This window comes from Hippoglossus hippoglossus, chromosome 19 (genome assembly GCF_009819705.1).
Source record: "Hippoglossus hippoglossus isolate fHipHip1 chromosome 19, fHipHip1.pri, whole genome shotgun sequence".
NCBI classification, from domain to species: Eukaryota; Metazoa; Chordata; class Actinopteri; order Pleuronectiformes; family Pleuronectidae; genus Hippoglossus; species Hippoglossus hippoglossus.
This window is the reverse complement of record NC_047169.1, coordinates 3671278-3685654: the sequence shown is the minus strand read 5'-3', so window position 1 is coordinate 3685654 and position 14377 is coordinate 3671278. Positions and strand designations below refer to the sequence as shown.

The 14377-nt window shown below is 42.7% G+C and overlaps 1 protein-coding gene and 1 long non-coding RNA gene across 5 annotated transcripts in view; one reads left to right on the top strand and one right to left on the bottom strand.

Annotated features, from left to right (window-relative positions):
* The window catches only part of ttyh2 (tweety family member 2), a 47595-nt gene extending 37603 nt beyond the window's left edge, over positions 1 to 9992 (top strand). The window contains exons 7-15 of one of the 3 annotated variants that reach the window (XM_034570927.1): positions 2802 to 2871; positions 2952 to 3007; positions 4380 to 4472; positions 4608 to 4700; positions 5098 to 5240; positions 5985 to 6170; positions 6251 to 6329; positions 7329 to 7355; positions 8507 to 9992. In XM_034570927.1, coding sequence (XP_034426818.1) covers positions 2802 to 2871; positions 2952 to 3007; positions 4380 to 4472; positions 4608 to 4700; positions 5098 to 5240; positions 5985 to 6170; positions 6251 to 6329; positions 7329 to 7355; positions 8507 to 8587 — 828 coding nt within the window. In that variant the 3' untranslated portion in view covers positions 8588 to 9992. The remainder of the gene's footprint in view (positions 1 to 2801; positions 2872 to 2951; positions 3008 to 4379; positions 4473 to 4607; positions 4701 to 5097; positions 5241 to 5984; positions 6171 to 6250; positions 6330 to 7328; positions 7356 to 8506) is intronic. The other 2 variants (XM_034570928.1, XM_034570929.1) reach the window with 2 other exon arrangements.
* A 398-nt stretch (positions 9993 to 10390) lies between these two features.
* On the bottom strand, positions 10391 to 12325 carry LOC117753104. 2 transcript variants are annotated; one of them, XR_004612206.1, is made up of 3 exons: positions 12129 to 12325; positions 11984 to 12074; positions 10391 to 10992 (listed from the first exon to the last, which is right to left on the bottom strand). It is a non-coding gene; the product is annotated as an uncharacterized LOC117753104 (long non-coding RNA). The 2 variants fall into 2 exon arrangements; XR_004612205.1 differs by having other exon boundaries at positions 11984 to 12325.
* Positions 12326 to 14377: the final 2052 nt, after the last annotated feature.

Genomic DNA, 14377 nt, shown 5'->3' with positions numbered 1-14377 from the left:
ACGCTGCACTTGAAAAATGTCTTTCTCTGTGTGAGGGGTTGTGTGAGAAGTGATGATTATACACTGCATGCAGTGTCGTGTAAAAACATATCTGCCGGGTGTCAGAGCACGAGGAGAAACTGTCTGAACATGACGTTAGTTATAGGTTTCTCCTCATTCTGTATCATCTCAGGAACAAATGCACCTTTTTTTTCTAAAAATGAAAACATTTACATAAGACGGTGGAGCAGCGGTTTGACGCTTTTCTGGTTCGAATCCAGGTTCAGTCAGTTCCTGTCTTTGTGGAGTTTTCATGCTCTACTGTGTCTGCGTGGGATTTTTCTAAGTACTGCGGCTTCCTCCCACAGGCCGTACACATGCAGATTGGTGCTAATGGGACACTCCAGATTAACTGTAGGTGTTTATGGTTGTTCGTCTCCTTTGGTGATGAATTAGCCTCAGGGGACGACAGACAATTCAGGCTTCTGACAATTTGCCGTAAAATGTTTCCACACAACATTTTGGCTCGTCTCTATTAAAAGCTATGAATGCAGATACATAAAAAAGCCGATTCATTTACATTTAAGCCTCCTTTGCTGCAAACGGGAACCTGCGATCAAATCCTGCTCAAACAAGAAACCAGTGAACCAGAAACCAGTTGTATTAGTCTGGACGGAGCTAAAACACTCGTGTGAACAGTCTAGAGATCAGTTTTAAAATTCAAACAATAGTGTGGATGTAGCCTGTGATGGGCCAGGACGACCTGTAGAGGGCGTACCCCTCCTCTTGCCCAACCTCAGCTGGGATTGGCTCCAGTTTTTCCCCACAGCCCTTTTTAAGCCTCTTCATTTTAAAACTGTTGCACAGCTGCAAATCGGGCGTCTCACTAACCTCTTTAGGATTCATGGTGTTTTTTAACTGAGCTTTACTTTCCTTTCGCAGTGTCATCTTAAAAAAACAACCTGCTCACTGTCTCACCTCAACTTCTCCTCATCTCAGTTTGTCTTTCGCACGTCACCCTCTTGCACTTCTGATCTCTGCCATCAAACGGCACACCTCCAAAAATAAACCGAACAAAAGAACAGGCGCTCCCGAGCCCGCACCTCGTCAGCACCGCTACTCAGGCCTGGATAACTCGAATCAAAGTCAGGGATTATGATGAGAGGCTTTTTAAAGCTTATCATACTGAATAGGTGAATACTTTCACTGTTGTGGTCCCAAAAAAACAAAGAAGCCACTAAAACGTTCGAATGACCTGAAGGGAAATAATCGATGTGATGTGCGAAAATAAGAAGAAACATTTCAAGGAGAAGGATAAGCGCTGGTGTTTTGACTCACTTGCTTCAGGCGTCTGTGCTGTGTTTCGCAGGAAGTCGTGTTTTGACTCGGGGGGGTTGCAGAGGATTGTTAACACGTGTGAATTAAGGTTGGGGATAATGAGCAGCAGGAGGCGCGATCAGTTCCACATTAGTCAGTGTCCTCGTCTCGTTACTGTCGTCTTTACACTCTCCGGTGTCTGCGGCTGTTGAAATCCCGATACACAAATCCAGGACACACAGGAAATGATGGACTTCTCAGTAAATGACGGATGATTCACAGTCGGGCTGCTGCTCCGTCACAGATGGTGTGCGCAGGTGGGGGAAGTGGGTGGAAAGTCAAAAGGGAATTCAGTCTCTGGGGAACATGAACGTCAAAAACAAATGTCACAAGTGACCAAACATAACAGGTTGAGTGTTCGGCTGACGGATCCATATATAACACGTTCACTTAATAAATGCATTTAACGTGTCTCTCACATGATGTTTGAGCTCCTGATGACGTCTCATGAACACCAGTCATCCACAAAACTTTAATGTAGTCATGGTTTTGTCAGACGCTTTAGTCCGTAGTCACCACCTGGCTTTAAAGGAGCAATTATGCTTTTTCAGCGTTTCTCTCTGTTATATTGCGTTTTTTTGTGAATGTAAAAGTGTAAAAGTTCTCCCCACAGAAAACACTGAAGCCCCCGAAACACCTCGTCAGTAGTTGTAATACCACATGACATCACAATGACCCACATCTGGCCACGCCCCCTTACGAAGCCAGGCCCACATTTCAGGAAGTGCCAGCTGACCTCGGGTTATCGCATGAAACATTACACACGTTATAATGTGCTAAGTTCGTTTGTTGAAAGATATTTTAACATGATGCTGATCCGTAGATGAGAATCCTCAACCTAAATATGTGCATCAGTAAATAAATGCACGATAGCGCCCCCTTCCTCACAGAACTCGTAATTACCGACAGTCGGGAACTCCGAACTGTCCGATCTCAGAGAATCTTTTCTCTGCAATAACTTGGACAAATCTCTTCTATTTAAGCTCCTTGGGTTTTTCTTCGTTTCTAACAAACTGAGAAACTCGGGCTGGCGTTATTTTTTCATCTTTTCTCATCTCAGTGTGGGGCTCATTAGCGTTACCCCCCCGGAGAAGGCTCAGCTACATGCAGTGTGTTTGTCCTGGGCCCCGGGGACATTCAGCATTCAGGCTGCACACTTTCTTGTTCGCGCTGTGCAGTGGAGTAAAAGTGGTGGTGAGGGACAGAACTGGACGATAAGAGCAGCCTGTCCTCTTTATTTCTCCTTTTTGTGTCAGAAAGCGATGGACTTGATTGTCGCCATTGTTATTCAGCTTCGTCGGAGGTGTTAATGAAATATTAATGTCGGGCGCACCACTCACTGTTCGACACTCTTATTCACTGAGTCTCTGAGTTTTTACATTTTTCATTTCGAGAGAACCGTTTATTCTCTGCTCTCACGCGGCTCCTGGTTTTTACTTTTTCAGGGCACGAGTGATTTCTGTGTGTCCCCCGACAAGTACGTCATGAGCCAGACGAAGAGCATCATCACTGCTGGTGAGTGTGAATCATACGAGTTATGTTGCATCAGTGAATGTTGTAAATGCGAAGAATTGAATTTGTATTTTTCTCCACAGATATTGTTCATTACTACCTTTACTGCAACCAGACGCTCTCCAACCCTTTCCAGCAGGTGAGAAATGACACGAGTCAAACTTTACGATCAACTTTTCACCTACACAACCTTATAAGCATTCATAATTTAGATTTACAGGTCAAAAGGCATTTTTATGTTATGATTAAAATGAGGGTGAAGTGTTGTTTGTGGTGAAGATTTGTATCTTGTGTTTTCGTCTGCATTTGTTTGCAGGGATGAAAAAAAACAAAGTTTCTTTTACAGAGTAAACTAAAAACCCAAGTTTCATCTTAAGCTTTTTAACGTTTTTGTTCCCAATCCCCAAACAAACGCAGACAAAAACATAATCTCATCGGTGAAGGTTATTATTAAATTGAGAATAAACCTCAACACAAACATAAAATTTGATGCCACGCACACATTTTGGTCGTTATTCAGAATGTAATGAGTTTTATTCCCAGCAGCTGCAGAGGTGTTTAAAATGGTATTTGTTTAAAAGTCTAATTAAATTTAAAGCAGCTGCTAACGATGTATTATTATAAAGTTCTTTCGAGGCAGTTGAGAGTAAAGTTAACGTTAAAGATTTAATGCTGCTCAGTTTCAAGCCGTTTGAACTTAAATATCTCGACATCTTTTGACCTGGAATTCCCTGAACCGGAGCTGGAGGGTGAGTTCATGTCGGTGCTGCTCACGTCTCATCTTTGTCAAGCTCGTACTCTCCGGTCGGTGCGGTCTGTCTGTTTATATCCTAAACTCACCTCAGAAACCCTCGTAGAAGTTAAAAATACTCGTCCTCTCTTCCTCTGCGCCTGTGTTCCTTCGTTTCTGCGGCCAAAACCTGCCAAAATGATACCGAACGGCTCCAGACGTGAGTCCCGCTTCAGCTCTTTTTCTGCTCTTATTGTCGTCATCTCCCTCTTCTTACTGTCCTTCTCCATCCAGTGTTTTTTTTATTCTGTTTGGCTCACATCTGCTCCGGCTATTAGATGTTGCAGCAGACATCAGTTTGACGATGTTCAGACCTACAGATCTGGAAGAAATATTCAAATCAGAGGAAACCAATTACATTTGTGGATAGTTGAGGTAATTGACCGTATCCTGTTTCAGTTTAACTCCGCGCCACAGATCCAGCTCCTCGTTAGGTTGTGCAACTGTGAAGTCTCTTCATCCCTTTATGGTCCTGCTTGAATGTTAATTAAAAAAAAAAGGCACAAGGCAGAAGGTGCTGATTTCAGGTTGGGATGTGATGATTCTGTATTATTGTGGTGAATGTGGAGGCTTACTTGGCCCCCTGGTGGTGAGAACGTAAACCTACTGACTCAAACTACATAAATGTTGAGTTTATATCTGCTCACGGCCCGAAAACACTTAATTGTAGGAATAATTTCTTTCTGTTAATTCGCCTGATCTTCACCTTCTTGTTTTTCAGCCCCTGACCATCTTCCAGAGGTCCCTGACCACCATGCAGATCCAGATCCAGAGTCTGCTGCAGTTTGCTGTTCCTCTGTTCCCTACAGCTGAGGTACCCCCCCCCCCCCCCCCCCACATATATATTAATTTACAGCTCCTGCTCAGTATACGGGAGTCTATTTATTTTAAAAGCAGGATGAGAATGATGTTCTTAAACGTGTTTTGATATCGTCGGTCGTCCCCGCAGGGAGACCTGCTGGGCATCCAGAATTTGCTGAACTCCTCTGAGGCCAGCCTGCACCAGCTGACCGCCCTGCTGGACTGCAGGGGGCTCAACAAGGTTCGTACACTGTCTCCAGCCACGGCCGCACAACTAGGTCAACAGGAGAGCAAGTAGCCAGGCAGGGTTTCTGCATGAAAGTGAAAGTGGGACAAGGATCAGAGCCGAGCACGACACAACACAACAGAGAGAATCTTTGTTTTCCTCTTACTGTTTGTGAGTTTCCTGCTCCGTCTGACTCGTACACTGTTACTTGTGTATGCAGTTGAGTTCACATGAGTAATGTGCATGATATGAATGAAAGTACGCGGCTTCCTGGAGACGGCGCACAACGACGCTCTAAGTGCTTTTTCATCTCTGACTCATTTTGTCTGCGGCGAATTCAAACAAGGGCCGTTAGAGCAAAGTGTGCTGTTGCCATTCGCGCGGCGTTCACGTTCTGTTTCGCCCTCCTCAGGACTACCTGGATGCGATGATGGGGGTGTGCTACGACGGCGTGGAGGGCGTGCTCTACCTCTGCCTCTTCTCCATCCTTGCAGCCTGCGCCTTCACTGTCATGCTGTGTGCCATTCCCAGGGCGTGGAGACAAATAGCCAGCAGGTCAGTTCGTTCTCCGCTCGCCTTCCTGCCTGAGCGCCCTCATTTCCTCGTCCTGCCTCCGCTGTGCTGCGTGAGCCAACTCATGCATGTGCGTGAATAGTTTTTTTTTACAATTGTACAAGAGACCAGATGTTTGGCCCAAAATGCAAATTCTCCTTTGCAAGGTCATGGATGAAAAAAAAAAACTCTTCTCAAACTATAAATAACGTTAATCTGAACTGTATCCTTGAAACATCAGTGCTCGTCCATTTAAAGCAAAGTACGCTTATGTTGAATGTTGTAAACCGTCCAATACAACTTAATATTTATATATCAAAAGCAGATATACTGTTAGATTCATTTCCTCTCATTCTGTCCGCTTTGTTTTGACCTATTTTTATACAATGAAAAATGACTTGCAGAGACTTCGCTTTTGAAATGTAATACAAGTTTCATTTGATTACTATAATAGGAAAGGAAACTTTAAAAAACGTGATAATTCAAAGGGAAATTCAGGATCTTCTACAATTTCTAAGCAGAATTATGGAGATTTACTAATTATATACATGTGATCGACCAATCACGAGTCAGTCTCAGCTGTCAATCAACACGTTTGATTCGGATTTATGGCATCAAAGAAATAAAAAATTAACGTGGACATGCATCACTGTTGTGTACGGTCCACTAACATGGAGGAGGCAGGGTTTATGACCTTTACAGAAGCCAGCCACCTCAAACCAACTGTCTCCCGATGTTTCTCCGTAGGGAACAAGACTACGACGACATTGACGAGGAGGACCCGTTCAACCCCCGGGCGAGGAGGATCGTCGCCCAGAACCCCAACCTCCCCAACATGCACAGCTTCTGCAGCTACACCAGCAGCATGGGCAGCCAGAGCAGCCTGCACCCGCCCGCCCCCGCCGTGTCCACCGCCCCCATGTCCGAGTACATGTGAGTGAACGGACGTAACGTGTGGAGCCTAACGACGAAGCTCCTTCAGCTTCTGAGTCACTTGTTTCGCTTTCCCCCAGGAACCAGGCGGCTCTGTTCGGGGGAAATCCTCGCTACGAGAACGCGCCGCTGATAGGACGCGGATCTCCGCCCCCTTCGGTGCGTTGGGTCCCAGAGGCCAAGTCCTCGCTATGATGTCACAGGAAGTTGTTTTCAAAACCAACTGCCTATAATTTCATTCATCATTTTAAGTATCGACTCAGGGAACATGCTCCTCTAAACTCCACGTTAATGCCACAGCCATGTTTACTAACGATTTAATGACTCCACCGTGCAACTGTGCCTTTTTCTGCCGGACCTCCCAGAAGTCTGACTTCAGAGCAACGAGAGGAGAAGTAATGCAGTTAATATTTAATCATGAGGCGACCGTCGTTTAGCTGCTGTCAGGCCAAATCCCCAGGAGGAGGCGACACGAGCCTTAAAACCCATGAAGGTTTTCTTCATCCTGGAATAAATGGGCCCCCCTGCTGGGCCCCTTGTGTCCTGTCAGATGTCAGAGATCAAAACAAACACACATTTATTAACTTTTAAACAGCCTCATTTACAGTATAGAGCTGCAGTGGAATGGATTCTGCAGGTATTCAATCATGAGCTGTGTTTTAGAGCAGAGACACATTTAACCGATCGTTCTTCAGTTTTTCTAAAAGGAAAAAAAAGCACCAAATACTTTATAGAAGCACAATATTCAATTTTATTTTATTCTATTTAATCTATTTTCCACTTTTCGTGTTTTGTTTTGCCTCAGAATCTTATTTTTTTGTAGATGAAGAAGAAAGAAACATTATATCACATGATCGATTCTTGCTTTTCTGTCAGTCGTCATTCTCAGTCGCCATCAGCCTTTATTTGTAACTGGACTGCATTTGAAAATGTGATGTTCTTTGCCTTATGACGTCTCTTTCTTGATTGTGATGTACAATTCAATTCTCCCTCATGACTGTGACTGTGCAGCACCATGCAGTCGTCTTCGGCTAACAGCTTCTTTTATATATTTTTGTGTGTGTGTGTGTGTGTGTGTCTGTGTTTATTTGTTTGTTTATGTTCGTGTGTATCTTTCATTTCTGTATTTCCTCTTTTTTATTTAATCAACTTTTGGAGATATACTCTCAGCCGTATAGAAACAGAGTAAGTCTTTTCAACTCTTCCTCAGGATTGACTCCCCCTCCTCTTCTCCTCTGTTGCATCGATCACCTCTCCTCCACCTCTCATCACTTTGTTTGGTTCCTGTGCGGTTCTTCCTGTTTGGCATGGCTTCAAACTCACAACCTGTTGTCCTCATCCCAGACGGTGTCTCTCTGAGTTAGTGTGGGACGTCTGCCCCTGGTCTTCACAGGGTGGTACTGTAGTTGTATCCCTGTGATTTCCTCACAGTCGCCCCCTACTGTGCATGCAGTCCTGCTCCAACCATTCAGTCCTGTAGCTTGTGCTGCCACGAGGCGTTAGCACCATGCATCCAGTAGTGATATAGATGTATTTGTTATCGATGAGTTAGTTCAACAGGTTTCAATTAAAGGAAAACTCCACTAAACTTGGTCTTTAATTTAGTTTACAGTCTTTACAACTGTAATTAGCTTGGATCAGCAGCAGTTACAACTAGAGCTGCACTCAAATAAATAACAAATATGCATGAAAGCTGTTTTATCCTCCTGAATCCACATGATCCCAGCGACTCATTAGTGATAGTTGTAGGATTGTTGCCCTATTTCTTTTGTACAGTGGCTGAAAAGTGTTTTTAAATCTGCTAGATTAAGATTTGTATTTGCACCGAATTGCACATACTCATAAATATCAGTCTAACTCATAAATATGTCAAATTGTTTCTATTATGATCCATGAAATATTCCCTGAGAAACGCCATCTAGCAAAAAATATCCTGGATCTTTTATTAATGAAAGTAAAGTAAGTTAAATACTTAAACTCAAGCAGATGTACAAGATTTTTGCCAAAGTAAAATTATACATTATACTGCCATTGATCTGTATGTTAAAGTTTTGTTGAAGTCTTTTATTCTGCAGGAGAAGTTAGTATCAGTAGATTTTTCTTTATCCTGGATCTCAATTATAATCCAGTTTAACTCCTGTGAATCCAAACCAACTACATAAACCTTCTCAGTCCTTCAGAGAGTTACATGTTGTCAAGAGGCAGATTCTCACTGCACTTTTCCTTTAAGCCCCTCATGACATTGTCTGTATTTTTAGCTGATGATCAGCAGTGAAATCACAGCGTCGACCTCTAACGTCTCCCCTGTGCTGTGTCTCTGTGTGTGTCTTCCACAGTACTCCCCGAGTATGAGGGCCACCTACCTGTCCATGACCGAGGAGCAGATTAGACACTTTGGAAACGACTTCCAAGCATAGACTTCTTAAACTGCCCCCTGGAGGAAGACGCCATCTCTCACACACACACACACACAGACACACATATACACACACACTCGACAGGACAGGAGTGTGTCGTGCATCCAAGCATCACAAAGAACAGCGTAACGTGTCGTCCGTCTCAGGACAACATCAGAAACATATCTGTGCTGTTCTTCCGTGTGTCGTACGCTCGTAAAAAATGACTCATTTGACTCGTTTTTCTGCCCCAAGTCGAACTTTACCTGCTCTTGATCTGTTTGTGCTCCTGACACGTTCTGAAATATGAACTGTATAGATCAGCCTTGTTGTCAGGCACGGGGGGGGGGGGGGGGTTCAATAGCTGATTAAACCTCCGCCAAGGCCCGACAGTCGAGTCCAGCTGCACCTTTATTCCACACACTCGTAGATATCAGTTCCCTTAATGTGCCTGTTTTTTTTTTTTTCACCCACATCCACAAATGATTCCCTGCGAAAACCGTTCTTTGGAAAAATGTTTCAATAAAAATTTAAGGAGTTCCTCCCTCACACATTCTGCATCCTTCCACCAAGTTTGTTTGAAATCCATTCAGTACTTTTTGTGTAATATCGTTCAGAGTCGCACAAACAAACGCAGACAAACGATAACCTTTACAAATATTCAAACTTAAACACAGATTAAAACACATAGAAACACTCGGGAATCAATAGTGAAATTGATTGTGGAAAAATGTCCCAGTTTGATTTATCTGCTCTTTACGGAATAAGTCCCTTCACACCTTTGAAAAGAAGGTTTGTTTCACTTCTGACAACGTTCAGGTCTGTGAAGAAGGAAAATATTAACACACGCCGCTGTATTTTCTACATGTTGCGCTTCATGCTTGACAACGTGAAGCACCGACAACACAACGGAGGAGGAACCGTCGTAATTTATTTACGTTCACACACACACACGAAGCTTTATGTTTCTCTGGACACGAGACCACGACCTCTGTAAATAAAAGCAATTGTCCAATAACAGACTGTTGTCTTTTACTCTGATTTGATTTTGTTTTTAAACAAACGTGCCAATTTTTTTCAATTTTTTTTCTAGTTTTGTGTGGCAGCGTCACATAGATGTTTTTTTTTTTTTTCTAAAGGGCCATTAATCCATCTCGTCTTTTCGGACTAACTCGATGAAGTTGTCATTTCTGCTGTAATCTGGGAAGCCGTGCTGCACTAACTGTCATTAATGAGAATATTCAGGTAATTTCTTTTTCCTCAGTACGTGGTTGGGACGACTAACAGTAGGGATTTAAAGCATTAGTCTTGATTTGTGTCATTCAGCATGTTTCACTGTACAGGCACTGAGTGGTGCTGCAGTCTGTGTGGGGCCCCCAGACTCAGGGGCCCGACTGCGACTTCAATAAACCTGTTTTTTTGAGTACTTCCTGGTGTGCGTTCATTTTGTTGTTGGGTGTTAACGCAACGTCATGTTTTACTCATCGACGTCAATGATGTGGGTACATATAAAAAAAATGGTGTCATAATTTTGTATCTAATAAATTTGTAGTTGGGACAAAACCATAGACTGTTTGTTCTCCAGTGAGGTAGTTTCTGATTCTTACCAGCAGATGTCAGTATAGTGCTACAGTAGAAGCTGCATTGAAACTGCAGGGACCTTATTTTAGTTTAGTGACCAGTGTGTATTTTAGGTCTGAAAACTCGATGAGACCCAACAAATTAAGAAGACACTTGCAGTGAAACAAGACCTCGTTATTCCAGCGCTGCTGCTGCGCTGGAACTGAGCTGGATTTGTATTATTACTACAAACGACCCAGAGAGAACCAGACATTTGACATATTTAATATATAACTGCAGTGAAATTCCACAATAGAGTTGAGCTTCTGGATCCTGCTGTGATTGTTATTTATCCCATTTTGCACCCATTAAAAGCTTATATAAGAAATATTGCAGATAGGCTCTAATTAAGTGATAATGATTAGCTTCTTACTTTTTCTCAGATATTAGCATTTATCAGGTTGTGAATCGAGGGCTCGTGCATCTCCACAAATGTTGGCTATTGAGAGATTCCCTTTAAAAAATGCTAAAATCAATGATGCAGAGGTCATCATATCCAGACTCTAAGTGTCTTCTATAGGTAAAGCTTTGTTATTGGCAAGCAGGCAGGCTTAGGGCCTCAATCCATTCATGGCCCAGGAGCCTCAGATTGTCAGAGACAAGGTGGGATCAAGGCGGTGTACCATCAGCAGGGCAGGCAGGGCAGCACTCTCCGTTTGGGTAGGCGCAGTCGGGTGTGACCACACAGATCACCTGGTAGCACGCGACTAATCCACTTTCGCAGAAGCAGGTCTTGCAGAGCTCTGGTTTCCATTCACTCTTGTCATTGTACAACTGTCCATCAAATGTGCAGCTGCCGTGTGAGACTGAAAGGAAAGGAGAGAACCGCGGTGAGTTTGGTAACAGTCAGAGTAAATATCCCCCCCCCAAAAAACAGAGTGATCAACTGGGTTTGAAGTTCCATGGGAGCCAGATGTGTTCCTGCACCAGACAAGACAACTTAAAACTCATAAAACTAGAGCTGCTTGGATCCAGTGTGACACACAAAACCTAAAATTCAGCAAAGTGTTGATTTATCAGTGTCACTTTGTTCAATATTGTACTTGCAATGAACGCTGATGTAAAGTCCTGACCTCTGGCATGAAGCTCGCACCCTTTGGCCAATGTCTATTTTTACTAACAGAAACCTTTGACCTTTCTGTCCCTTGATCACTGTCATCCAGGCCACACTAAGATTTCATCTGGAACACGTTTATTGAAGGATTTGTGAGCAGAAACCGAGCTTCTATGGAAGTTTAACATCAGGGATAGTTTTTTAAGTAACCTGGGCCTGCGTCATGTCAGAATACAGAACTTCATGGAGCAAAAGGAACCACAAGTCATTATCCAACATCTGCTCGACTGCAGTGAAGGATTTGCTCCTGTGGAAAATAACTCTGGGCACAATCACATTTCAATCTGGTGGTTGGGGAGTTTGAGGCCTTAGAGGAGCGAGCGCCGGTGGATCCACAGTTCCAGTAGTTGCCACAGAGCTGCGCTGTTGGCCCACAGAACTGTGTCTTCCGCACCCTTCTTCTCCTGCTTGGTGATTAATTGGTGTCTAGACCTTTTTTCACTGTCAACGTCAGACTTTAGCGATTTTTCCACTGCTGCTTTCCAGCAAACAAAGTCCAGTTTAATGCAAACAGGAAAAATGTTGTTTGATTGTGTATGGTAACCTCCCAAAGCTTTTTTTTTTACAAAAACTTTTAAAGCCTTTTAAAGCCAGAAAAAGTCTCCACTGTCACGTTTATCCACATCTCGAGGGGGCCACAAGTCCCAAAACAAGTCAAATCAAAGTGTGAAAGTGATACTTACTATCATCCTCGCCTTCACCTCTCGCCAAAAGCACTGCTGCGCTCAGCAACAGAGCTAACCAAATATCCACAAAGCTGAACATGTCTAAATACTAGGCATGTAGTTTCTTTGAGACAAGGGGGGAATCCTTTTTTTCCTCAGACACCACTCATGTACGGTAGGGTCCGGTCTTTGCGTAACTCCAATCCAGACCCTAGCAGAAACTCCCTACTGCTTAAACAAATGACTTAGCTTGGCTTTTATATGCCACAGAGTTTTGGGGAGGTCCCGAGCGCAGCAGATCACTTGTACATGTTCAAGGGGCAGAGTCCCTCCTTCATCAGAGAGAGGGGCCGTCTTAAGAAACCATGTCAAACAAGTTCACGTTTGTCAAGCATCTGCAACCAGCTGCAGATTCATCATGTCACACAACCATTGCATCCAAATAAAATCTACCAACCAGAGGTCAATATGAATTGTGAACATTTCCCAAGTCATTCATATATTGTATGTTTTTCCATTTGAACCCTTCTTCTACCAACTTTCATCTTTCTAATGAATAAAATGTGCCGATATATAATTCATCATTTCTGTCAATCCCTCAAAAGTCAACAATAATCCAAAAGCACACAGAACAGAGATTTTAAAAAACATTGTACGTCAACCTGTGCAATAATCCACCTTTCCAAAAGAGGCATGGCCGTCCCATGATGTTAGAGACAGGGAGGGAGGGAGGAAACCCGGCAGATCCACAAAGCATTCTGGTTACACTGTGGACACGTTGCAGCTTCTACAACTACAGAATGGCCTGATTCGAACTCTGAGTTAACCTCTGATGAGTCTCCTCCTGACATTCAAACCCAATGACGCTTCCCCGTCTTCACTAGTTGGAATCAATGGAGGATTCGGACATTAGACATTTAAGAAACGTGCATCACAAGCAGATGAAGCATGTTTGACGTGAACACCCCATAGACACTTTAAATATCTTTAAAAAGTGGTAATAAAGTCAATGATTGTCGTACAATTTTCTCAAAAATGGAGAAAGTATTACAATTCAACAAAGAAGCATTAACACCATGAAAGAAAAATGCAGGAAATGTTCAAAACGAAGAAACTCAGTTGCAAGAGAGGTTGCATGAAAGCATCATACAAGCAATGAGAATTATCTTTTGCCAAATTATCATGAATTCATCATTAAAAAGATGCACAACACCCCCCAAAAGAAACTTAACTAAACTCATTCAGATTTGATCAAATCAATAAAACAACCACAGAATTCCCTGTAGACGTTTGTCTCCTCCACGTGTGCACACTCAGCACAAACTTTATCTTCTTTATGTTAGTTAGTAGCTCGGCTGCTGAGAAAATGAATAGTCTCCAGGGGAAGAAACTGTGTGGTTAGTTAATTTGTTTGCACTAAGCAGGTATTTCTGGTTTTTTTCAGCACCTGTTGCTCATCTAATGAAAGCAGCACGTCTGCTCAAACACCTGACAAACACGGACACAGCTGTCAATCATCACCTCAGCGACGCTACACATGTTTCTCCTCACCCTCCGTCTGAGGGAGGCTTATGTAACAAGAAGAAGATACTGATATGTAATGTACACTGATATCAGAATAATGTGCATCTTCTTCGCAAAGTACAGGAGAAATAAAACTGTCCAGCATCTTCGCTATTTGATGATTTAAAAAAGGGCCGATAAGAGAACTGGGAAATAAAATAATATCAATAATTACTGCAGTGTAATATTCATAAATAGCAATATAACAAAAGTTCAATATGTTGATATAACGCTAATGCTTTGTTGAATTACATTGAGGATGTATAACTATATACAAAACCAAAGCACTTGTTGTAAAGCACAAGTGGCCCCAGACTCAGGGGCCCAACTGAGTTCAATAAACCTGTTTGTTTGAGTACTTCCTGGTGTGCGTTCATTTTGTTGTTGGGTGTTAACGCAACGTCATGTTTTACTCTCATCGACGTCAATGATGTGGGTACATATAATCAATTTGTAGCTGGCACAAAACCATAGACTGTTTGCTCTCCAGTGAGGTAGTTACTCACTCTTACCAGCAGAGGTCAGTATAGTGCTACAGAAGAAGCTGCATTAAACCTGGAGGGACTTTATTTTAGTTTAGTGACGAACAAATCAGGAGGTAAAATAATCAATAATAAATAAAAGTGAATTGTTTTTAAATAAGGTGAATATAATATATTTAGTAATAATATTAGACAGACAGACAGACGGATGGATAGATAGATAGATTGATAGAAACAGTATTTGTTGCATGAACCTCTTTGTAAATCTTTCTAGGAGCAACTAAAAAAGAAAAAGGAAACAAACGCTATAAGCGGAAGTGGTGTTGTTTACAGTAGCTGGTGTGTAGCTGCCGGGTCTCCAGGGACA